This window comes from Dermochelys coriacea, chromosome 1 (assembly GCF_009764565.3).
Source record: "Dermochelys coriacea isolate rDerCor1 chromosome 1, rDerCor1.pri.v4, whole genome shotgun sequence".
Taxonomy (NCBI): domain Eukaryota; kingdom Metazoa; phylum Chordata; order Testudines; family Dermochelyidae; genus Dermochelys; species Dermochelys coriacea.
The window spans coordinates 244,332,820-244,358,354 of record NC_050068.2 but is presented as its reverse complement, the minus strand read 5'-3'; the positions used below and the strand labels follow the sequence as shown (position 1 = coordinate 244,358,354).

Genomic DNA, 25,535 nt, shown 5'->3' with positions numbered 1-25,535 from the left:
TGTGCTCAGCTCTGGGGAAGGAGAGAGTAATTTACACCACTTTAAAATAATCTCCCTTAAGAGCAACATTGAGGAGTTCAGAAAGGAGCCTCATTGAACCACCCTCCACTAGAAGGAAAGATTGCTATATCACAGAGTGTGTGAAAGTGGGGTTTAAGGGGGAGAATTAGAGAGGCTATCGTAGGACTTCAGTGACACTCCCAAAATGACAGAGGAAACTAGTGGTAGCACAGAAGGCTACTATATAAAGAATGAGAGATCAGCAATCATGGTCCCTTCCTCCTGTATCAGTGATGATGGGGAGCACTGCAAAGGTCAGGTATGCAATTGCTTGGAGTTAGGAAAAGGAGAGCCTTGCATCACCGTACAGCAGCCCCTTTGCGTAAGGAGCAGTGTTGGTGGCCCCTTGATCATTTTAGCTTGCTTTCAGAGTTTTATGGCAAATTGTAATGGATATAGTTTTTGTTGCATTTTTAATGCATATGAGATTAAGTATAAAAATTTGCTAAACAAAAATTATCATGATGTCACAGTGTACTTGGATGTCTTAAGTATTCACAAAATTACTATTAATAATAATAAAACTTGGCACTTACAACACCTTTCAGCCAATGTTTAATTACTGTGCAACCATTTAGTTAAGTACCATAACACCCATGTGAGGTAAGTAATATTATAACTGTTATACAGACGAGTAGATTGAAGGGCACCTGGGTCACACAATAAATCGATGGCAGTCAGGACTAGTTCTCAGGAATCCTAACTCTCAGTGTTTTATCCATTTGTTTATATTCCTATTATTCCCAGATCCTCAGCTGGCATAAATTGGTGTTGCTCCATTGATTTCAATGTAACTAATCAATGACCCAGAAGAATGTATTTTCTGATGATAAACCTGCAGGACAATATATTTCTAAAGGACAGAAGTCCCATTGACCACCTCTTAAGATGAATGTTTGTTTAAAATGGTGGCAGATTACTCTTTAGAAAATTCATTAAGCACTCAATGTGGAGGACCGAATCATGAAATGTTCTGGTTTATCTTGGCTTTGTGAATTAGTGTGTATTTATATACTGTGCTATAAAAATTATATACTGTGCTGTAGCTGGGGAACATGAAAACTGAGACTAAATGTAAAAATGTAGAGGAACACGATCATTTTAAAGAAGAGCTTAACTCTGTATGTGCATAAGTGTGCAAAAGTCTCTCCTTTATGTCAGGTTCGGAAATGAACATTAAATCTAACCTGGAAGCACAGCCCTTTGGGGATGCAAACTAACATATGTATAAACCAGAGTTCATGAATAGTTGGCATTCTGGAATTGTAGTAATGGGTTATAAACTTTTTAGCTAACCTGCAATGGAACAATAAGCACATCACTGTAATCAACCTCTTTGGTAGTTTCTCAGTCATGCTGTAGTAGCCCCGGAAGAAACTTGTTGCTTCACAAAATAAAAAAAAAATTAAGGTAATAAAAATGCGATATGATAATAGGGTAGGGAAAATTACCTCTTAAGGTTAGTCTAAAGGCTTGCTGCTGTTGCAAATTTTCTACTTCTGCTAGTTCTGCTTAAGACCCCCTGTTGACAGAGATCAAAAAATATTAGTTTTACATGAAATAAATCTTGTCTTATCACCTGCGTGAGAGAGAGAGAGAATATCAGGTCACTTAATTTCATGCTGATGTGATGAATATTTACAATGCACTAATGAATACTTCTTGTTGTTGTTGATCACTGTTGAATTTTGGTGTTTTTCCGTTCTTCCTAAGCTCTGTGTTGCTGAGGAGACGTTTTTATTATTTATCAGGAATGAGTGTAAGCTTATGCACATGGGTGAATACAGCAGAATTTTAAAAATCAATTCCAGCAAAGTGGTATTATCATTTTAATAAGTGTTCTGGCAACAAAGGAAAAAATGCAAACTTGAAAAATTGTGGTATTTCAAAACTAAGTTTTCAAAGTGGCCTCATCCCATTCTCTGTATTTCCAGGGCTAAAATTGTGGACACATGTTTTTAGACATGAAGTTTTTGTTGGCTGAGTTTTGCCTCCCCTGAATCTTCGGTTTGTGTGTATCAACGCATTTGTGTTAAGGAATTGTCATGTGATTAGAGGCTTTCCTCAATTTGGTTGCACAAATTACATTTTGTGCAGTCCAAGCTAAGTTTTGAGATAGGCAAAAATTTTTACACCCAAAACTGAACCCCAAAATTTTTGGGCATTCAGATTTGGAGGCTGTCTCTGAAATTTCGTCCTTACCCTTTTTTAGCAGAGTATATTGTTGTTTTCAAATTAAGTTACAGACACAGGAGAGAGTTATCTTTGGGTCAGAGATGATAAAATGATCTGGAAATGGACAAAAATAATTTATTTATAACTGATCTTTGCTGCTGGGTGAATACTCACAAAAATGAAATGGAGGAAGAAAATGGGGAAGGCAGGGGAGCGAGGGACAGAGATGATATTAGCAGGCATAGGGAGTTAGGCATCCTGAAGCAATCCAGAGCTACTTTCCAAGGTGCTGCTACCTCCCATGGGAAACGTGGACAAAAAAGTGAATTGGTTCCTGTTTCCAATCTGAACTTTAATTTTATGTATGTATGTATGTATATAAAATATTTGGTATTGGATATTATATAATACAACATAATAAGGGTGGCCAAACTTACTAGCCCTCCAAGCCACATCTGACAATCTTCAGAAGTTTGAGAGCCAGGGCATTCCTGACAGGGGTCAGGGCTCAGAGCATCAGCCCTGCAGGAGGTGCCTGACAGGGGTTGGGGCTTTAGCCCAGCTCCTGCTAAAGCCCCGAAACCCCCCTCTCCACTGGGCAAAAGCCCTTACCCCACCACCTTGCTGCAGGGCAGAGGTCCTGAGCCTTCCACTCCAGTCTGATAGGTGGAGAATGGGGTGGGGGGACTCTCCGAGTTGCACTTTAATGGTAAAAGAGCATCATGTGGCTCGCAAGCCACAGTTTGGCCACCCCTACAATGTAAAGTATTCATATTTATATACATTGTGTGTGTGTGTGTGTGTGTGTGTGTGTGTGTGTGTGTGTGTATAAAATAATATTTTTTGTCCATTTGCAGATCATTGTATTGTCTCTGATCCAGAGATAACTCTCTCCTGTGTCTATAACTAAATTTGAAAACAAATATGTACACAGTAGACCCTCAGAATTACAGACACCTCGGGAATGGAGGTTGTTCATAACTCTGAATAAAACATAGTTCGGACTCCAGATCCAGCAGCTGAGACGCCAGGCCATGTGTCAGCAACAGCTGAGCTGCTCCCTACTCAACCCTGGCATGAGTCCGCAAGCTTTTCCCCCTCCCAGCAGAAGGGTGTGTGTGCGTGCGTGCACTGGGAGCCCCAGCGTCTTGCTGTAAGTGGCTGCCCCACGCGTGAGGGTGGGGTTGGGGAGAGGCAGCCCATAGGTGCCTACCTTTAAGATGCAGTACAGGCACAGTACAGTATTTGCCTTTTTTGGGGGTCTCTGCTGCTGTCTGATTGGTTACTTCCCATTTCACTTGGTGTCTGGTAGACCAGTGAGTCTGTGACTCTGGTGTTCATATCTTTGAGGTTCTACTCTGTGTGTGTGTGTGTGTGTGTATGTGTGTGTGTGTATGTGTGTACATAAATGTAAAATGGGGGGGAATATACAGACATACGCATATGTATTTTGTGTGTGTGTGTGTGAGAGAGAGAAAGTCAGACAGCCCTTTTGGGCTTTCTTTTCTGACCTCCTCCCACCAAGTGGAGCACCTCGAGAACATCTGGGCAGCAAAGAGGACTCCTGAGGTGGTTGTCCCATAGGCCTTAGGGAGAACAATGCCCCCGGGGGGAGAATTCCAGGTGGAGGAAGAGCTAGGAGGCAAATAGACTGGTTTACTGGTTGGAAATACTAGTATTGCATCAGAGGAAGAATCTGGGCCTTGCAGAACCCAAGTGCAGTCACTTAGGGCTTCATTCACATAATGGAACCTGGAAATTTCAGTGGAAATACTGACTTGCATTACCATGACATGTCATGAGATCTTGCAGGAGAAAAGCTCAAACAAAGGGGGCATAGGTATATGTGCCACAGCCATATTTCCTGCTACCCCATTTTGAGAAAAAGCTGTGCCATAACATCATTTGTGATGGGTTGGACATTAACCAGTTACACCACTCTATTCCCTCCCCCACTTAAAAATAAAACCCTAGGGAATATTACTGGAGACTGTTTTTCTGCTAAGCTTTTCCTCACACTTACCCACTGACTTTTTATATATTTTAAATCAACAGTATCTGGGGTTGTTTAAACTGTGGTAAATTGCACTCTCTGTGTATTAAAACAAAATCTTGTTCACATGACCTTTTATTTTATATATAATATGTATATAGAACTCCTTTCAGCACAAACTGCAGGTGGCCTGGAACACCAGCTGCGCTTTATTTCTGGAAAGATTTACAATACCAACACCATTTGTTAGTCTGTTTTTACAATGAGTTAGAATTTGCGCTGTTACCCTGTTATAAACATGGTTGCGTTCACTCCTGATGCTTTGAATGTCCTTATGACACCCAGAGTGGGCATTTGCAGCGATCCCTGTTGTTTGGGGTTTGAAGAAGCCATATTTGGAAAGAATAAACTAATAGAATGCATTAGTAAATGTAGATAACTTGAGATAATTGCTAAGTGATGTAATAACCTTTGCTGGCTGAAAAGGATGCCTGGTAAAAACCTGAGCCAAAGACTTAACCGTTGTCACAATAAAGTGCAATGGAGCGTTAGGCACATTGCTTTAACCAAGGGAGTTTATTTTAAAATAATTTATTTTGTGGAAAGCATGCAGTACAGTACATTCCACCCCCACACTCTTGCTCTGTTTTATACTAGCCAAGTATCAAGCAAGGCCATAGTTTTATTTATTCAAAACAAAGGGATATACATGGGACCATGAACAACAATACGAAAGATCCTTCTGCCGGGCCCTGTGAGAGGATATGTAGCATTCCAAACACCTCTGCTATGGCAAGGCCCCACCTGGTACAGGAATGGCCTGTTGCCTTGTGGCAGTGCAGTAAAAACTAAAATGTCACTGCTCTATTGATTTTATTTTCAGTGGAGTAAACATCTCTACATATTAGGACTCGGTGCTTAAAGACCATTCCATTCACCTGATGTCTTATTATAAAACAGTCTCTCTCTCTCTCTCTCTCTCTCTCTCTCTCTCTGCAATAATTTGATTTTAAATACGAGGTGCAGGCAATGGGAAATAAGAGAATCATTGAAATGTGGGGCTGAAAGAGACCTTGAGAGGTCATCTAGTCCATCCCCATGCTGTGAGGCATGACCAAGTAAACCTAGACTATCCCTGACAGTGATGGTGGATTCCACAACCTCCCTTAGAAACCTATTCCAGTATTTAACTATCCTTATTGTTAGAAAGTTTTTTCCTAAATCTCCCTTTCTGCAGATTAAGCCATTGCTTCTTGTCCTGTCTAATTAGATATAGAGAACAATTGAACCCTATTGTCTTTATAACAACCCTCATCATATTAGAAGACTGTTATTGGGTCCTCCTTCTGTCATTGTTTTTCAAGACTAATGTCCAGTTTTTTAAACCTTTCCTCATAGATCAGATTTTCTAAACCTTTCATTGTTTTGTTGCTCTCTTCTGGACTGTCTCCAATTTATCCACATCTTTCTTAAAGTGTGGTGCCCAGAACTAGAGAAAGTACTCCATCTGAGGCCTCACCAGTGCTGAATAGAGTGGGATAATTACCTCCCATGGCATAGATGAGACACTCCTGTTAATGCACCCTAGAATGATATTAGCCTTTTTTGCAACTGGATCACATTGTTGACTCATATTCAATTTTTGATCCACTGTAGCCCCCACATTCTTTTCAGCAGTACTACCACTTTGCCAATTATTACCCGTTTGGAATTGTGCATTTGATTTTTTTTTTCTTCCCACAAGTAGTAGTTTGCACTTGTCTTTATTGAATTTCACCTTGTTGATTTCAGACCAATTCTCCAATGTATTAAGGTCCTTTTGAATTCTAATCCTGTCCTCCAAAATGCTTGCAACCCCTCCCAAGTTGGTGTTCAGATTTTTGTAAGCATACTCTCCACTCCATTATCCAAGTCATTAATGAAAATGATAAATACTGCTGGACCCAAGATAGATCCCTGCGGGCCCCGCTGGGTATGTCCTCTCATCTTGACAGTGAACCATTGATAACTACTATTTCAGTACAGTCTTTTAACCTGTTGTAAATTATTTCAGAATTACGTATAGTAATTTCATCTGGACCATATTTCCCTAGTTTGCTTACGAGTCATGTGGGACTGTGTCAAAAGCCTTACTAAAATCAATATAAATCATGTTTACAGCTTCCCCACCATCCACTAGGCCCAATAACCCTGTCAAAGAAGGAAATGAGGTTGATTTGGCATGATTTGTTTTTGACACATCTATGTTGGTTATTACTTATCACCCTATTATCCTCTAGGGTACTTACAAATGGATTGTTTAATAATTTGTTCCAGTATCTTTCTATGTATTGAAATTAGGCTGACTGATTTATAATCCCCAGGGTTCTCTTTGTTCCTCTTTTTAAAGGTAGGATGTTTGTCCTCACAGCTGGCTCTAGATTTTTTTGCTGCCCCAAGCAAAATAATGTTTGGCCGCCTCCCCTTGTTTTTGGCTTTTATACGTTTGCACTTTGCAATGGTTTTTCATTTGTTTGTTTTGACTGTTCCAAATTAAAAAAAATGAAAACAGAGAATTTGTAGTTAGTGAAATAAAACAATTTCCTACTAGTGTACTCATCTAATTTTAACAAAATCACAATTACAAACAATTTGGGTTGAGCTGTACACTGTAATGAAAAATGTTAATGTCTTCCGATGTGCCCACTTTCTCATAAATTTAAAAGAATTTATATGAACTGAATTTTTCTGGTTTTTATACTTGCCTAGTCTTTTAATAATTCAGTGAAATCTAATTTTTTTGCATTGGTACTTTCAGTTGAAATTAATGCGAGTCCTGACAAACAATTTTGAGACATGGTGGACCTCAAATAATTTTTTAGTAATTTCAGTTTTGAGAAACTGCGCTCACCAGAAGCCACTGATACTGGTAATATTAAAAGAATGCATAATGCTATAGCAGTGTTTGGAGTGAGGTGCTCGGGGCTGTACATCCCGCCTGTGGGACCCCAGCCCGATCTCAGACCCGGCCCCACCCCCGCAGAGGGACAGTAACTGACAGAGCAGAAGGGGGGCAGGTCAGCCATGGGGAGGGGGGCAGACCAGGGGTGCACGCCCAGCACCAAGCTGCCCTGAGCAACGGGTCCCTTACTGGCCGCAGGTCCTGCCCCAATCCCAGGCTCTGCTCCGCTTGGCTCCGGCTCTTCTGCTGCTTGTGACACGTGCGGCAGGGGTAGGCGGGGGGGAGGAACTGCATTACCCCGCTCCCCAAAAGGATGGCCGGAATGCCGCCCTTGGAAATGTGCCACCCCAAGCACATGCTTGCTTTTCTGGTGCCTAGACCCAGTCCTGTTTGTCCTTCTCCAATCCTCTGAAACCGCACCTGTTATCCATGAGTTCTTGAAGACTATTGCCAATGGATAACAATTATTTTGGAGAGACTCAAGTTCATTTGTGATTTTTGGGTTCACATGCATTTTCCCTGCTCCCCACAACCATATTTTTCTCCTCAACAATCCATGAGACTTCTGTGCTTTACCTTATGAAGTTTTTTGGCTCACTCCCAGTAACGTCTTTGAATGGACAACTTCAGGAGTCACTGGGTGGCCATGGCTTCATACTGCATCATCATAGAAGATGTTTGCTTTGTCCAATCTTGCCAAGGCTCCTCTAGGGACAGTGGAAGACTTGCTTCCTGTCCAGCTTTTGTCTTGTGAGGACATGGGGTTAGGACTGTCTGAACACTGATAGCTGTATTTAGCGGACACTTGGCCCAATCAGGAACCCTGGTTATTTCCAGGTTAGGGTTACAGTCTCATGGAGATGTATGTATCATAGAGTAGCCCCACAGCTGCTCCATCATATTCTAACTTATGCTAAGGGCTGGGGAGGACCCCAGTCAGCCCCAGAATATGGGAAGGTGCATAAGTGGCTTACCTTTCTGTTCTCTTTCTTCCTCTTCTGTTCCAGCACTGACTGTAGGTTGGCCAGAACAGAACCACTTGACTGTCAGACCTCTTGTGTGTCAAGTTGAACTGATTCAGCCTGTGTATAGGATTCCTACCCCATTGGGTCTGTTTGGTGTAAAAGCTGGACCAGTGCCGGATAGGTTGGATGCCCACACTGACGCCACAGAGCTGAAGAGGTGGATGCAGAATAACTGGCAGAATGGGAGTGTAGATGGGACTACACTATGTTCTAACCAAAGTTACCAAACTTTGTTACAGTCCAAGACTTTCCAGGACTTCATCACATGAAGTCACATGAGTTTCATAACACGACAGTCATGATTTGGCTGTGTCTACACAGGCAAGATGCAAGGAGCTAGATTTGGAAAACCATTAATGCACTGTGATTAAAGAGACAGAAGATAGGTTACATACCATCATTTAAATCAGCTTCTCTACCAGATGACTGGAGGATAGCTAATGTAAAGCCAATTTTTAAAAAGGCTCCAGAGGCGATCCTGACATTACAAGCTGGTAAACCTAACTTCAGTACCAGGCAAATTGGTTGAAAATATAGTAAAGAATAGAATTGTCAGACACATAGATGAACATTATTTGTTGGGGAAGAGTCAACATGATTTTTGTAAAGGGAAGTCATGCCTCACCAATCTACTAGAATTCTTTGAGGGGGTCAACAAGCAGGTGGATAAGGGTGATACAGCGGTTATCGTGTACTTAGTTTTTAAGAGAGCCTTTGACAAGGTCCTTCACCAAAGGCTCTTAAGCAAAGTAAGCTGTCATGGGATAAGAGGAAAGGTCATCTCATGGATCAGTAACTGGTTAAAAGACAAAAAGGAGTACTTGTGGCACCTTAGAGACTAACAAATTTATTAGAGCATAAGCTTTCGTGAGCTACAGCTCACTTCATCGGATGCATTTGGTGGAAAAAGCAGAGGAGAGATTTATAAACACACACACACACACACACACAGAGAACATGAAACAATGGGTTTATCATACACACTGTAAGGAGAGTGATCACTTAAAATAAGCCATCACCAGCAGCAGGGGGGGGAGGAGGAAAACCTTTCATGGTGACAAGCAAGGTAGGCTAATTCCAGCAGTTAACAAGAATATCAGAGGAACAGTGGGGGGTGGGGTGGGAGGGAGAAATACCATGGGGAAATAGTTTTACTTTGTGTAATGACTCATCCATTCCCAGTCTCTATTCAAGCCTAAGTTAATTGTATCCAGTTTGCAAATTAATTCCAATTCAGCAGTCTCTCGTTGGAGTCTGTTTTTGAAGCTTTTTTGTTGAAGTATAGGCACTCTTAGGTCTGTGATCGAGTGACCAGAGAGATTGAAGTGTTCTCCAACTGGTTTTTGAATGTTATAATTCTTGACATCTGATTTGTGTCCATTCATTCTTTTACGTAGAGACTGTCCAGTTTGGCCAATGTACATGGCAGAGGGGCATTGCTGGCACATGATGGCATATATCACATTGGTAGATGCGCAGGTGAACGAGCCTCTGATAGTGTGGCTGATGTGATTAGGCCCTATGATGGTATCCCCGAATAGATATGTGGACAGAGTTGGCAACGGGCTTTGTTGCAAGGATAGGTTCCTGGGTTAGTGGTTCTGTTGTGTGGTGTGTGGTTGCTGGTGAGTATTTGCTTCAGATTGGGGGGCTGTCTGTAAGCAAGGACTGGTCTGATTTGTGAGAGTGATGGGTCGTCCTTCAGGATAGGTTGTAGATCCTTGATGATGCGTTGGAGAGGTTTTAGTTGGGGGCTGAAGGTGATGGCTAGTGGCGTTCTGTTGTTTTCTTTGTTGGGCCTGTCCTGTAGTAGGTGACTTCTGGGTACTCTTCTGGCTCTGTCAATCTGTTTCTTCACTTCATCAGGTGGGTATTGTAGTTGTAGGAATGCATGATAGAGATCTTGTAGCTGTTTGTCTCTGTCTGAGGGGTTGGAGCAAATGCGGTTATATCGTAGCGCTTGGCTGTAGACAATAGATCGAGTGGTATGATCTGGATGAAAGCTAGAGGCATGTAGGTAGGAATAGCGGTCAGTAGGTTTCCGATACAGGGTGGTGTTTATGTGACCATCGCTTATTAGCACCGTAGTGTCCAGCAAGTGGATCTCTTGTGTGGACTGGTCCAGGCTGAGGTTGATGGTGGGATGGATACTGTCACGGCTAACCTGGTGGCTGAACTTTGTGACTTTGTCCTGACCCATAACTATTTCACATTTGGTGACAATGTATACCTTCAAATCAGCGGCACGGCGATGGGTACCCGCATGGTCCCACAGTATGCCAACATTTTTATGGCTGACTTAGAACAACGCTTCCTCAGCTCTCGTCCCCTAATGCCCCTACTCTACTTGCGCTACATTGATGACATCTTCATCATCTGGACCCATGGAAAAGAAGCTCTTGAGGAATTCCACCATGATTTCAACAATTTCCATCCCACCATCAACCTCAGCCTGGACCAACGCATCATCAAGGATCTACAACCTATCCTGAAGGACGAGCCATCACTCTCACAGATCTTGGGAGACAGGCCAGTCCTTGCTTACAGACAGCCCCCCAATCTGAAGCAAATACTCACCAGCAACCACACACCACACAACAGAACCACTAACCCAGGAACCTATCCTTGCAACAAAGCCCGTTGCCAACTCTGTCCACATATCTATTCAGGGGATAGCATCATAGGGCCTAATCACATCAGCCACACTATCAGAGGCTCGTTCACCTGCGCATCTACCAATGTGATATATGCCATCATGTGCCAGCAATGCCCCTCTGCCATGTACATTGGCCAAACTGGACAGTCTCTACGTAAAAGAATGAATGGACACAAATCAGACGTCAAGAATTATAACATTCAAAAACCAGTTGGAGAACACTTCAATCTCTCTGGTCACTCGATCACAGACCTAAGAGTGGCTATACTTCAACAAAAAAGCTTCAAAAACAGACTCCAACGAGAGACTGCTGAATTGGAATTAATTTGCAAACTGGATACAATTAACTTAGGCTTGAATAGAGACTGGGAATGGATGAGTCATTACACAAAGTAAAACTATTTCCCCATGGTATTTCTCCCTCCCACCCCACCCCCCACTGTTCCTCTGATATTCTTGTTAACTGCTGGAATTAGCCTACCTTGCTTGTCACCATGAAAGGTTTTCCTCCTTCCCCCCCCTGCTGCTGGTGATGGCTTATCTTAAGTGATCACTCTCCTTACAGTGTGTATGATAAACCCATTGTTTCATGTTCTCTGTGTGTGTGTGTGTGTGTTTGTGTGTGTGTGTATATAAATCTCTCCTCTGCTTTTTCCATCAAATGCATCCGATGAAGTGAGCTGTAGCTCACGAAAGCTTATGCTCTAATAAATTTGTTAGTCTCTAAGGTGCCACAAGTACTCCTTTTCCTTTTGTGAATACAGACTAACACGGCTGCTACTCTGAAACCTGGTTAAAAGACAGGAAACAAAGGGTAGGAATAAATGGTCAGTTTTCAGAATGGAGGGTGGTAACTAGTGGCTTCCCCCAAGGATCTGTACTGGGACCAGTCCTAATCAACATATTTATAAATGATCTGAAAAAAAGGTAAAAAGTGAGGTGGCAAAAGTTGCAGATGATACAAAACTACTCAAGATAGTTAATTCCAAAGCAGACTGCGAAGAGTTACAAAGGGATCTCACAAAATTAGGTGACTGGGCAACGAAATGGCAGATGAAATTCAATGTAGATAAATGCAAAGTAATGCATATTGGAAAACATAATCCCAACTATACATACAAAATGAAAGGGTATGCATTAGCTGTTACCACTCAAGAAAGAGATCTTGGAGTCATTTTGAATAGTTCTCTGAAAACATCCACTCAATGTGCAGCGGTAGTCAAAAATGCGAACAGAATGTTGAGAATCATTAGGAAAGAGATAAGACAGAAAATATCATATTGCCTCTATATAAATCCATGGTACACCCACATCTTGAATATTGTGTGCAGATGTGGTCCCCCCATCTCAAAAAAGGTATGTTGGAAGGGGAAAAGGTTCAGAGAAGGGCAACAAAAATTATTAGGGGTGTGGAACAGCTTCTGCATGAGGAGAGATTAATAAGACTGGGACTTTTCAGCTTGGAAAAGAAATGACTAAGAGAAGATATGATAGATGTCTATAAAATCATGACGGGTGTGGAGAAAGTAAATAAGGAAGTGTTATTTACTCTTTCTCATAACACAAGAACTAGGGGTCACGCAGTGAAATTAATAGGCAGCAGGTTTAAAACAAACAAAAGGAAGTATTTCTTCACACAACACACAGTCAACCTGTGGAACTCTTTGCCAGAGGATGTTGTGAAGGCCAAAATTATAACAGGGTTCAGAAAAGAACTAGACACATGCATGAAAGATAGGTCCATCAATAGGTATTAGCCAGGATGGGCAGGGATGGTGTCCCTAGCCTCTGTTTGCCAGAAGCTGTGAATAGGCGACAGGGGATGGATCACTTGATGATTACCTGTTCTGTTCATTCCCTCTGGGGCACCTGGCATTGGACACTGTCAGAAGACAGGATACTGGGCTAGATGGACCATTGTTCTGACCCAGTATGGCCATTCTTATGTTTTGTTATATAATAATAATTTGGCTGTGTAGCTGAGCCTATAATGTCCTGCACTTCATTATACTTGTAAAGTTTTCTTGGATTCTGTAATGATATCTAAACTGTTCTCTCTTTGTATTAGTCAGGCATATCATGGCTGCATAGCCTTTTGTTAGAGCTCAGTTTTTTAGAAGCTTTGTACGGATTCTTCAGGATCTGGGAATGATCAAAAATGCATTTTTATTCATCTAGTGGATTACTTTGTTTAAAAAGGGGGCTAGAAAAAAGTTAGATATGCTCTGAGGATTTTCAGTGGGAAAGTGTAATGTGTATGAATTCTTGTCGTTTATGTACAAATGAGAGGACCTGAAGAACTGTTCTTATTACAGCATGTGCCTAATAGCTCAGCATCACTGGGAACTTAGAGTTTAGCAAATTAGTTTTTATTTTTAGCCTCAATACTGTTTGACATAAAATCCTTCTTTTTTATCTCCTCTGTATTCAGTCTGCAAGTTCTTTTTCCCCAGTAGGTTCTTAGAATGTCATGAAAATTCATAAAGTGAAATGGGGTTTAGTGTAGTACAAACTTGTTTGTGTAATTTAATGCTCTTGGATATGCTTTTTATGGATGCCAAGCTTGAAGAATCATGCTTTAGATGAGATATATTTTGCTTCTCTCTTCTTCTCATTTCTTTCTTTTCGGGAAAACACTCCCCTGGATATTGGGGTGCAGTATGGCTGTTCTGTGCTGGCTGCTGGCAGGCTCTGCCAATAAATGTGGTATAGCCAGACATGAAAGGATCACGCCAGGAAAAGAAGAATTTTCTGGTGGCATAGAGCCAGTGTAGAGATTTTTACGCCACCCCCATTTCCGGCATAGCAGAGGATGGTTGGGGGGGAGGGATAGCTCAGTGGTTTGAACATTGGCCTGCTAAACCCGGAGTTGTGAGTTCAATCCTTGAGGGGGCCATTTAGAGATCTGGGGCAAAAATTGGGGATTGGTCTTGCTTTGAGCAGGGGGTTGGACTAGATGACCTCCTGAGGTCCCTTCCAACCCTGATATTCTATGATTCGACACCCCACTGACTCTTGGCTACCATGTTGGCACTCTATTAAATTTAACACAATAGCACATAGAAGTCCCAACTGCTATCAGAATCCCATTGTATTGGACACTGTACAATACACAGACAATCCCTGCCCTGAAGAGCTTGCACTCTACATAGATAGAGAAAAGGTGGGAGAAAGATGAGGAGCCAAGGCACAGAGTAATGAGTTATCCAAGGTCACACAGGAAATCTGTGGCAGTTGAATACAAATCTCCAGTGCCTGAGTTTACCTACAAAGCCATTTTCCCTTGCAACTACCAACGGCTGGTATAACTTACACCTGAGAATGGACTAGTGCCTGGTTTAGGATCAGGTGAGCAGACAGGCCACCTTTGCACACACAGCTGCTGGGCTGGGCTGGGCTGTGTGCTGCTTGGCTGCAGCCAAGGATCTGACAGATTTAATACATCCACTGAAAAGGACTATGGCTGGAATTTCCAAAGGAGCCTACTTGTGTTAGACACCCAGCTAACAATAATCATCAATGGGGTTTGTGTGCCTAACTCCCTTAGGCTCCTTTGAGAATACCAGTCTGCAGTGATTTTTTTTTTTTTAAGGCTGGAAGGAACTAAATTTGGAAAACCATTAATGCACTGTAGTTAAAGAGACAGAAGATACCTCTGAACATTTCAATATATGCCTTTGTCCTTTACAAAAATGTTAAAATGTTCCTAGAAGACAAATTTGGAAAAGACCCTGATCCTGTGAGTTGCAAACCTCTTTGCCCATTTGGCACAGTCTGTTGGATCGAGACCATACTGGTGTTAGGTCATACACAAGGCTACAATTTAGTCATGGAGGTCGCAGAAGTCAGGGAATCCATGCCTTCCAGTGACCTCCGTAACTTCACATCTGTCACACAGTTTTAATAAGGTGCATGGAAGTGAATGTGATGTAATATTAGAATTGGTTTGAAATAATATGGTGGTGTATATATAAATGTGTAATGTAAACATTTGTCATGAATGATATATTAATGTAACATTCTTACTTTTGTTGGCACAGTGATGTCAATAAAATATTAAGGTGCGTATAGGGAGAGTGGGGGAAGCATAAAAAGACTTCCCATCCTCCCAGCAAATGTTTTTGCTTATTTAACTAGGGCCTGATTCTACCACACTAAAGCATGTTGAAGTCAGTGGTACTCCCTTCATTCTTACTTGTGCTGAGTGTTGACTTCAAGGAGGTTATGTGTGGATTGGAAGAACCCAGTCCTGTGATCTAAGATAGGCCAAATCTAAGATATGACCTGCCACAGGCTGTCCCTTAAACTCTGCCTCAGTTTCCCCATCCATAAAATAAGGGTAATCATACTTAGTTACCTCGCAAGAGTGTTGTGGTGGTCCATTAATCATGGCTGTTTTGAAGATGAAAAGTTCACGTTTTTGCTAAGTTCTTTAGTCAAAAGGAGCAAATAAAACAGGGCAACCTAGAATTAGCCAATGAAATTAGTTACTGATTTCTCCCACTGGCTATCATGATAAATGGCTGAATCTGAAATCCACTGAAATATTTTTTGTGACAACACAAATAGGCTTCACACAATCACAAGTGCTCTAGAGCGCTGGTGGGCAACCTGTGGTCCGTGGGCTGCACGCAGCCCATCAGGGTAATCCACTGGCAGTCGCGAGACAGTCTTTACATTGACCATCCACAGGCATGGCCACCTGCAGCTCCCAGTGGTCGCAGTTTGCCGTACCCCGCCAATGGGAGTTGCGGGAAGTGGCAGCCAGCACTTTTTTTTTTTTTTTCTTTTTTAGCTGTGCTAAAGCAGTCCCTTCTTACAACTGCCTTGCGGGGCCAGGGCATTTTTTGGGACTGAAATTATCTTAGGCCTGGTCTACCCGGGGGCGGGGTGGGGATGGATATAAGTTACGCAACTTCAGCTACGTGAATAAAGTAGCTGAGTCGACGTAGTTATATCTACTTACCGCGGTGTCTTCACTGTGGTAATTCGACAGCTGACGCTCTCTTGTTGATAGTCTAGTCTCTCCTAGACTAGAAATGATAAATTGACCCCCGCTGGATCGATAGCTGCCCATCGATCCAACGGGTAATGTAGACAAGCCCTAAGACTCTGATCTCCTATGACAGGTCCTTTTGTCATACCCGAGGCTAATGGCAGCTGTGAGATCCTCGAGGCCCTCGTGCTTCTACCTTACCATTCCCCTGGATGCCCTTAATTCATTGTCTGTTTCCTTGGGCAAGTATGAATAGTCGCATTCCCTTTTGCTTTCTGCACTTTCAGACTTATGGCCATGGAAAAATATAAAGAACTCAGTAGAAGCGGATATGGAGTTGTCAAGTTAATGCCCTTTCCCCCTTTAATACCTTTGGTGCCAGATCAAGAGCCCTTTAAATGCAGTACCATGTACAGGACTTGTCATTTGTTTAAGTGGTTTCCCAATATTCAAATTAAAAGTTAAATTAAAATTTTTGGTGGATTATAGATTGTATCCATGACAACAAATTCCCTTTTCCTCCCTTCCCTTTCAGAACTGTCTTTTACCCCAGAAATAAGTGAGCCACTTGACAGTTTTTACTAATATGCTAGGTAATAACTACATTAAATCAAAAGTAAAAAATCATTGGTATTTAAAGACTGAAAATCTGTTTGCGTTTTATGCTCTGTGTCTTCTGTGTGAAAGTAGAAATCTCTTGTCTGTGCCAGTCAATGAGGCTTTTGTTTGACTGTATTAGAGGAATATTGCTAGCCTAAAAGAACTGGAGGATAATTACTAACAGGAGTTTCATGTAGTGTATACCTGTAATAGTTAAAGACACGGCTGCTTAAATTTATTCTGACAATTGCAGCAGCAGCAGGACTGGAGGAGCGATTTGAATTATTCATTTTGCCACGAGAAAACATCCCACTTGTTTTTGCCTCAGAACTCAATGCCCAACCTTATTTAAAGTATACTTTATGGGGGAGGTTTTAAGTGAATTGTGCTGTTTCAGGACTTCTGCTGTAATTGCCAACGAAAGCAGATTCTTAAAGAAAATACTTAGGGTTTCTAAAAGAAGGGGAAAATTGATTTTTCACATGAGCTGCTTTTTGTAGGGAGAAGTTTAATGAAATTCAGCTTTCTTTCATAAATAATGCAGCACTTGCGTTTGATTATGTGAAGCCTAGAGGAATTTCTGCCTAATCAGATACATAGCAAGAGGGATGTTGCCTGCAGACTGTTACCATTACCGATGATGTTCGTGTGGGTGGAGGGGTCCATCCAGATGGAAAGCTCCGTGTCATAAAAGAAGCTATAAGACAATGTGTAAATTTGAACAGTTGACTCTCTGCATCTCAAACTGCCACCGCTATTTATAAAACAAAGTCTGTGTTCTGTGCACTGTTGTTACTACTACTGGAGTGCTTAGAGGCCCCAACTGAGAGAGAGACCCCATTGCTGTGCAAACACATGGGATGAGAAAGCCCCTGCCATGAAGAACTTACATTCTAAACAAGACAGACAGACAAAGGGGGACACTGGGATACATTTTGAAAATCTTCTTTTTAAAAAAATGCAAAATTGGCAGGTGTCTGTTAATAATAATAATAATTAATAATTAATAATAAAAACCTAGAACCCTTTTGTACATGCAAATGATCTGCAAACTTTGTGGGACTGTTTTTAGAGGCCTTGAATCGATTAAGCCATGAGGTGTAACCTGAGTGCAAGCTTACCGTGTTCTGTCAGTCTAGCTAAGGACTGTGTTCTAACCTCTCATTTACCTCCCTGACGTTGATACTGACAACACTGGAGTTCGTGCACAGAAGGCAGATGGAATAAGACCATGATCCCCTTAGGGCCAGATTGTGTCCCTTCCTGCCCCCTTATTGCACTGAGTAGCATCTTACTCCTTGACTTCAATGGCACTACTTGCAGAATATGGTATTCAACATAACTAAGAGTGGCAGGATCAGACCCTTTCTCATGAACCCATTGAACACCATGTCATCTCACTACACGTTGTTTTTTCCCTGCTGCTATCTCTTCTCCTAATGCTTGTTTGGAGGTGGTGTGTGTGACAGCACTGGTTTTCTATTGCTGGTAAAATTACCAGTGGCTTCGACAAAAGTGCTCTAAATTTAGATCCAAATCCTCAGCTGGTATAAATTGGTAAAGCTCCGTTGACTTTAATGGGGCTAAATCAATTCACACTGGCTCAGGAACTGGTTCTTAGGGTATATTATTTTTTGTAAAGGGCCATATGACCATAAGTAAATCTAAAGCACATGAAGTACAGCATAGTACAGCTGGAAGAAGTGTCTGCATAATGTAATTTACTTCATTTGATGTCAGAGGCTTTAATGCTGAGTTCAAGTCCTTTATTTATGGAGCCGCTGGTAGGAGTTACACAGTTGAAGGATGAAACCAGCTCTGTATTTTCAACTTGAGTTTTCATTCCCTTCTAAATTAGCCCAGAAAGTTCCCTTGGGGCTAAAATTTCATGTGAACACTCCTAGGCCAGAAGAGAATTTATTTCTGAAAGTTTGAGAGAAAAACACTAGTTAAAGGACTGTAAAATGTTAATATATTTCAGACTTTTCCAATAAGTATCTTAAGTGCTTTGGTTCACTCATAACTCAAACACAACATGGTGTCAGGTGTTAAAACCATCTCCTGCTTTGTGATCACTGACTATAAAGTAATGCACAGGTTTGTTTTGAAGCAGAAATAGGAAAAAAAAATTGACCTAGAAAGTCCCTGAACTTTTTTCCAATGAAATCAATGGCAAAATTCCCATGGACACCTATGGAAACAAACTGAGCTCTAAGATGTGTCTGTCTGTCTGTTTGGTGGCTACATTGAACCTTATCCCAGAGCCCCATGTATGGAGTGGCAGCATAGCTGTGCCATCCCTGAAGCAGCCCAAGAAAGCTTCTGAGACTTGATTCATCCCTGTTGCCCCATAATTCCTGGGATGAAGAGTTTCCTACAGCATGTACCATCTTGTGTCCATTCAGTTCTGCTGTCCAGTGCATTTGGGGGATTGACTCAGGGCTTCACTCATTTCTCCCTCAGCCCCCCAATCCCTGCCCACCTGCTCATGGGGTGGAAGTAGCAGTTCGGTGGAGCCTGCCCTTCCTCCCATACCTAAAGAGGGACTCCAGGCTGGTTGTGTGGGGAGATGATGGGCTTCCGTGCCCCAGGGCAGCTATGTTAGGGTCAGCCACAATTTGGTCCTTCATTTGTAACTCGTTGTTTATATGTTAGAAGACCCATTAGGGAAAAAGCTCACTGAATGAGAGGTAAATAATTGTACTGTTGGTGATTGGTGGTGCCAATGGACTATTTAGCTGTGCAAGATAAGGGTTTATACATCCATGAACTGTCAAGTAAACTTTCGCAACTGAATAGTTGCAGTAATCAAAGTCTCTCATGGATGAACACAAGATGCTGATCTGAACATGAGGAATGTTGACAGAATATTTAGCCATCAGTTGTAGTACAGTGGCAGTTAAATGACAGACTATGTTTTTAAAATGTATATGGTTGCATCCAGGAAATACTTAGAGATCAATTACACAGCTATTAGTACCTGTACATTAGGGATTGTGATGGAGGAATAAAATGATTTTGAGACATTTGATCATGCATATTTGTAGAAAGTACCTATGTTTTCCACCAGAACTGCATCACTAGTTGTCTGAGTTCACTCATACCTTTCCAGGTCCTCCCATAAACAGGCCTCTTGCCAGAATTGTTCATATGCCACTGACCCAGAAAGAGGCTGGTGTAAAACTAGAATATAAAATCAGTGACAAAATACAAACATTTTCCTGGTACTTAAGAAAAGAAAATCCCCAGGCTGTCATTCATGACATCATGAGAAAACATGGGGTGAAAAATAGGGAAATTCCCAGATAAAGTCTTAAACTTCAAGTTAGCGTTCTGTTTAACTGAGGCACTTATATGGCCCCCATTACTATTGTATCTGAGCTCCTCCATCTTTAATGTATTTATCTTCACAGCACTCCTGTGAAGTTGGAGAGTAGTATTACCCCTATTTTACAGATGGGGAACTGAGTCATAAAGAGACTAACCACAGTGCCCACGGTCATGCTGGAAGTCTGTGGTGGAGCTTAGAATTCGAGCTGGGTCCCAAACCAGCATCCTCACCCTTGGACCGTCCTTCCTCCTTAGGGTTCATAACAGGGTTACCATATGTCCGTGTTTTCCCCGATATCTCTTTTTTGGTTCTCTGATCTCCATCCAGGCTGATTTTTGAAATATGAACAAATGTCCGTGATTTTGAGCTGGGTGGCTGGAGAGCCGTGTCTGCTGGCTGGCCACCCAGCTCTGAAGGCAGCACCACTGCCAGCAGCAGCACAGAAGTAAGGGTGGCATGGTATGGTATTGCTGTACCTTCCCCTTTCCCACTCACCCTCCCTCTGGGCAGCGTTCTCTATTTCAGAACTTGAAATATGAAAACCCTGGTTCATAAGAGACACCCCACCACAAAATCAGTTCTGAAAGAATTATAGAGAGCAGGGCTTGACAAGTAGCTGTGCAGTGTTTAAACTAAACTTCAATTTATCTGGATTAAAACTCCCAAATCAGATTCTTATGAATTCAGGCAAGAAGGTGACAGGAGGTAGGCAGAAAAAGCAGTCAGAGATGAGAGGCTAAAGAGAGAGGGAAAGACTATCTGGGAGCACCATGCCCAGCACAATAGGGCCCTGAAGTTGATTGGGGCCTCTGGGTGTTACTGTAATGTGTTTGCAAAAAGAAAAGGAGTACTTGTGGCACCTTAGAGACTAACAAATTTATTAGAGCATAAGCTTTCGTGAGCTACAGCTCACTTCATCGGATGCATTTGGTGGAAAAAACAGAGGAGAGATTTATATACACACACACAGAGAACATGAAACAATGGGTTTATCATACACACTGTAAGGAGAGTGATCACTTAAGATAAGCCATCACCAACAGCAGGGGGGGGAAGGAGGAAAACCTTTCATGGTGACAAGCAGGTAGGCTAATTCCAGCAGTTAACAAGAATATCAGAGGAACAGTGGGGGGTGGGGTGGGAGGGAGAAATACCATGGGGAAATAGTTTTACTTTGTGTAATGACTCATCCATTCCCAGTCTCTATTCAAGCCTAAGTTAATTGTATCCAGTTTGCAAATTAATTCCAATTCAGCAGTCTCTCGTTGGAGTCTGTTTTTGAAGCTTTTTTGTTGAAGTATAGCCACTCTTAGGTCTGTGATCGAGTGACCAGAGAGATTGAAGTGTTCTCCAACTGGTTTTTGAATGTTATAATTCTTGACGTCTGATTTGTGTCCATTCATTCTTTTACGTAGAGACTGTCCAGTTTGGCCAATGTACATGGCAGAGGGGCATTGCTGGCACATGATGGCATATATCACATTGGTAGATGCGCAGGTGAACGAGCCTCTGATAGTGTGGCTGATGTGATTAGGCCCTATGATGGTATCCCCTGAATAGATATGTGGACAGAGTTGGCAACGGGCTTTGTTGCAAGGATAGGTTCCTGGGTTAGTGGTTCTGTTGTGTGGTGTGTGGTTGCTGGTGAGTATTTGCTTCAGATTGGGGGGCTGTCTGTAAGCAAGGACTGGTCTGTCTCCCAAGATCTGAGAGAGCGATGGCTCGTCCTTCAGGATAGGTTGTAGATCCTTGATGATGCGTTGGAGGGGTTTTAGTTGGGGGCTGAAGGTGATGGCTAGTGGCGTTCTGTTGTTTTCTTTGTTGGGCCTGTCCTGTAGTAGGTGACTTCTGGGTACTCTTCTGGCTCTGTCAATCTGTTTCTTCACTTCAGCAGGTGGGTACTGTAGTTGTAGGAATGCATGATAGAGATCTTGTAGGTGTTTGTCTCTGTCTGAGGGGTTGGAGCAAATGCGGTTATATCGTAGCGCTTGGCTGTAGACAATGGATCGAGTGGTATGATCTGGATGAAAGCTAGAGGCATGTAGGTAGGAATAGCGGTCAGTAGGTTTCCGATATAGGGTGGTGTTTATGTGACCATCGCTTATTAGCACCGTAGTGTCCAGGAAGTGGATCTCTTGTGTGGACTGGTCCAGGCTGAGGTTGATGGTGGGATGGAAATTGTTGAAATCATGGTGGAATTCCTCAAGAGCTTCTTTTCCATGGGTCCAGATGATGAAGATGTCATCAATGTAGCGCAAGTAGAGTAGGGGCATTAGGGAACGAGAGCTGAGGAAGCGTTGTTCTAAGTCAGCCATAAAAATGTTGGCATACTGTGGGGCCATGCGGGTACCCATCGCAGTGCCGCTGATTTGTAATGTGTTTATTTCATAATAATGATAATAAATTTACACCTTCACCATCTTCTCTCTCTAGGAACCCGCATTTCATTTCTCACTTTTTAGGGAAACAAACAAACCAAAATACTGACTTAGGAGCCCAATTTCAATTGAAAGTTGAGATTGGTGTTGGACCACAAACTGTTGTGAATTCAGTAAAATTTCACAACAGATGAATTTGGCATGTTGTGCAATGTTATTGCAACACAGAATGGCTGAGTTAAGGCTCTATTTTGAACCGCTAATTTTTTACCATTCAGTTTATATATTAACTAGACGTTAAGGAGAATTCATACTCACAGGCAAAAGTATATTTCCAAAGTTTGATCATTTTGTTTTATCTGGATAATGTTCTTCTACAGCTGATTTTATAAGTGGGAAATGACTCAAATGAAGTGTTTTGTTTTGAAATTGAGATTGTCCCTGAGTTTTATTTCAATTTTTATTGGGTGAAAATGGAAAAATGTTAGAAAGGAGGTTTTTTTGGTTTTCAGAGGAAACAAATGGGAAAAAAAATCAGAAATGAATGTTTCCCATGAAAATTTCCATTTTGACAGAAAAAAATGTCAAAAAAAATGCAAGTGAAAAATTTTGATCAACTATAACCACTCTGTCTTTTGCTAGGAGGACAAGCTATATAATAAACATCCTCCTTCACCCCAACTGCCAGGAGATCTGTAAAAATAGGTCTTATTTGCATTTTTCTCTGGAGGCTGAGCACATTTCCCCCCTTCTTTAGAACAACTATCTTGCACGTGGTGTCTTTGCTCCAAGACTCCCAACTCTTTCTCAGCTGCTGCAGGGGAAGAGAAATACATCAGCATTGATCAGAGGTTTATTTTCACTTACAGAAAGGAGAATAATTGCAATAGCCTCGTCTGGTGTTGGGAAGAGAGAGTATTAAAGCTGATAGCTTTGTTTGGCAGTATCTGAATGACTATGATTTGAAATGTCCCCTTTCCCAGATTGTATCCTCGTCATGCAAGTGCCCTGAACAACCTTGGTACGTTGACCAAAGACTTGATGGAAGCAAAGGAATACTACAGAAGAGCTCTTCAGTTAAACCCACAGCATAATCGAGCTCTCTTCAATCTTGGAAATCTGCTCAAGTAAGTTTAATATTGAGGTTGAATGGCTTCAATAAAATTAAAATACTCCCCCCCCTCGCCCTACCGTTACAGCAGCAGATTGTCTACTCAGTAGTAATGAAGAGTGATGTTAAGTTCTCACCAGAACCTCTTTGGGTTTTAGGGCAGAGGTGCTGGTTGTTTTTCTGATGTGCTATTTGTTACTTTTTTGCTAGCTGCGAGTTTACTTTTTGGGAAGACACACCACTTTGGCTCAGACAATCTTGCAAAGAAGCTAGCCAAAGAAAGAAAGTTAGCGATATTAGGCCAGATCCTTAGCTCCATTAAGATGCCTTTCCACCAGCTAGAGGTGCTCGAAACCAAGTGCCTCCATCCATAGGCAGGGATCTTCTGGTGACACAGAGGGAGAGTAGTGTTGTGTATGTCACTCAGTCCCCCCACTCCCATCCTTGTGGTCAGCAAGTTGTGGGGCTCATGACTGGTGAGAGGGGACATGGTTGGGACGTCATTGGCTGCTGGAGCAGCTCAGTAGGGCTATCGGCTGCTTGTACAACTTAATACAGCCCTTAGGCTGCTCTAAATTGCACCAGTGAACTGGGGATCCAAAATCAAGGGAGCAAAGTTGGCATAAGGCCACCTGCTGAGTTGCACCAAATGCTCCTCAGCTCAGAGTCTGGCCCCTTGTTATTTTTTACATTAGATTATAGGGTAGGAACAAAGAGGACAACACTAAAATCTTTTGCTAATATAGTAATATCAATTAATGGTTTGACTCCTTTTTAACAGCATTTCTATACCAGCAAAAGCTCTAGTGTAGCTGTTGTTTATATTAGTAGAAAAGTGCTTTTGTCAGTATAGCTTGTGGCACTTGGGGAACCAGTATAAATTATACTGGCAAAAGCATTATTTTTTTCCCAATGTAAGTTACATCTGTAGTATGAGGGTTTGCCTGTATAGCTATACCAGCAAACCTTTTCTAGTTTAGACCTGGCCTTAGTATTGGGTGGTTACAAAACAACATTATCTTACCAAAACATATTTTAGTTGTACTGTTGCTTTGAATAAGGCTCTGTATCAAAGGTAACAAAAGGCTACAGTACTTAAATTCTGCCTTGTACCAGCTACACATTATTGGTAACGGAGAATTCACCATGATAACGTTACCCGGGGGGGGGCAACCTGAGTCTGAGAAGGAGCCAGAATTTACCAATGTACATTGCCAAAGAGCCACAGTAATGTCAGCAGACCCGCATCAGCTCCCCCAGGTCCCAGCGCCTCCTGCCCACTGGCAGTCCCGCTGATCAGCGCCTCCCCCTCCCTTCCTTCCCCTCCCACTCAGCTGTTTTGTGGTGTACAGGAGGCTTTGCGGGGGAGGAGCGAGGACACGGCAGGCTCAGGGGAGGGGGCGGGAAGGGGTGGTGTGGGGGCAGGTCCTGCATCAGAGCCAGGGCTTGAACAGTGAGCACTCCCCGCCACATTGGAAAGCTGGTGCCTGTAGCTCCAGCCCCGGAGTCAGTGCCTATACAAGGAGCTGCATATTAAGTTCTGAAGAGCCGCATGTGGCTCCGGAGCCACAGGTTGGCCACCCCTGACCTTACCAGTCAGTGCTATTGGTTTAGACTAATATGTGGAGAACAAGTCATTCCTGAGAAATAAAAGAGTAGGTCAATATTGTATAGAACCATTAAAAACACAAATATGATCCAAAAGGCAAAAAGAGTTCTTGCATTATTCATTACAGTTGGCTGAAGTGCTCTTGAACTTCTCTGATCCCCAGTTGGTGGGGACCATTCCTAAACATCCTAACATAGAGAAGTACAAATCAGCCTCAAAGATCAAGGGGGTGCATAAAGCCACATTTGCCCCCACCCTCAAATGCCCTAAGCCAGCCCATTATCTCCTATATCTTGACCAAGTTCAAACATGGGTAATTACATTCTTTCTGTTAAAAAAAAGAAAAGGACGACTTGTGGCACCTTAGAGACTAAGAAATTTATTTGAGCATAAGCTTTCATGAGCTACAGTTCACTTCATTGGATGCATTCAGTGGAAAAATTCTTTCTGTTGTGGTTCATGTCCCTTCTTAAAAACCATTGCACAAAGAGGCTGTTAAACAGGTTCTGTGTTCCATCCCAAAGGCAGCTGCTTTAAAGCAGTGGCTGTGTGAGTTCTGTAAAGTGTTTTTGAATCCTTCAGGTTAAGAAGTGCTAAAAAAAGACAATTATTACTAAGACCGCAGCTTTAGAGATATTGCAGCCTGTAATAAAGTTGAAC

General features: G+C 42.2%; 1 protein-coding gene across 6 annotated transcripts in view; it reads left to right on the top strand.

Annotated features, from left to right (window-relative positions):
* Positions 1–25,535, top strand: part of TMTC1 (transmembrane O-mannosyltransferase targeting cadherins 1) — a 184,794-nt gene that overhangs the window by 135,357 nt on the left and 23,902 nt on the right. For all 6 annotated transcript variants that reach the window (XM_038369642.2, XM_038369659.2, XM_043518065.1 and 3 more), the window contains one exon: positions 23,139–23,282. In XM_038369642.2, coding sequence (XP_038225570.1) covers positions 23,139–23,282 — 144 coding nt within the window. The remainder of the gene's footprint in view (positions 1–23,138; positions 23,283–25,535) is intronic.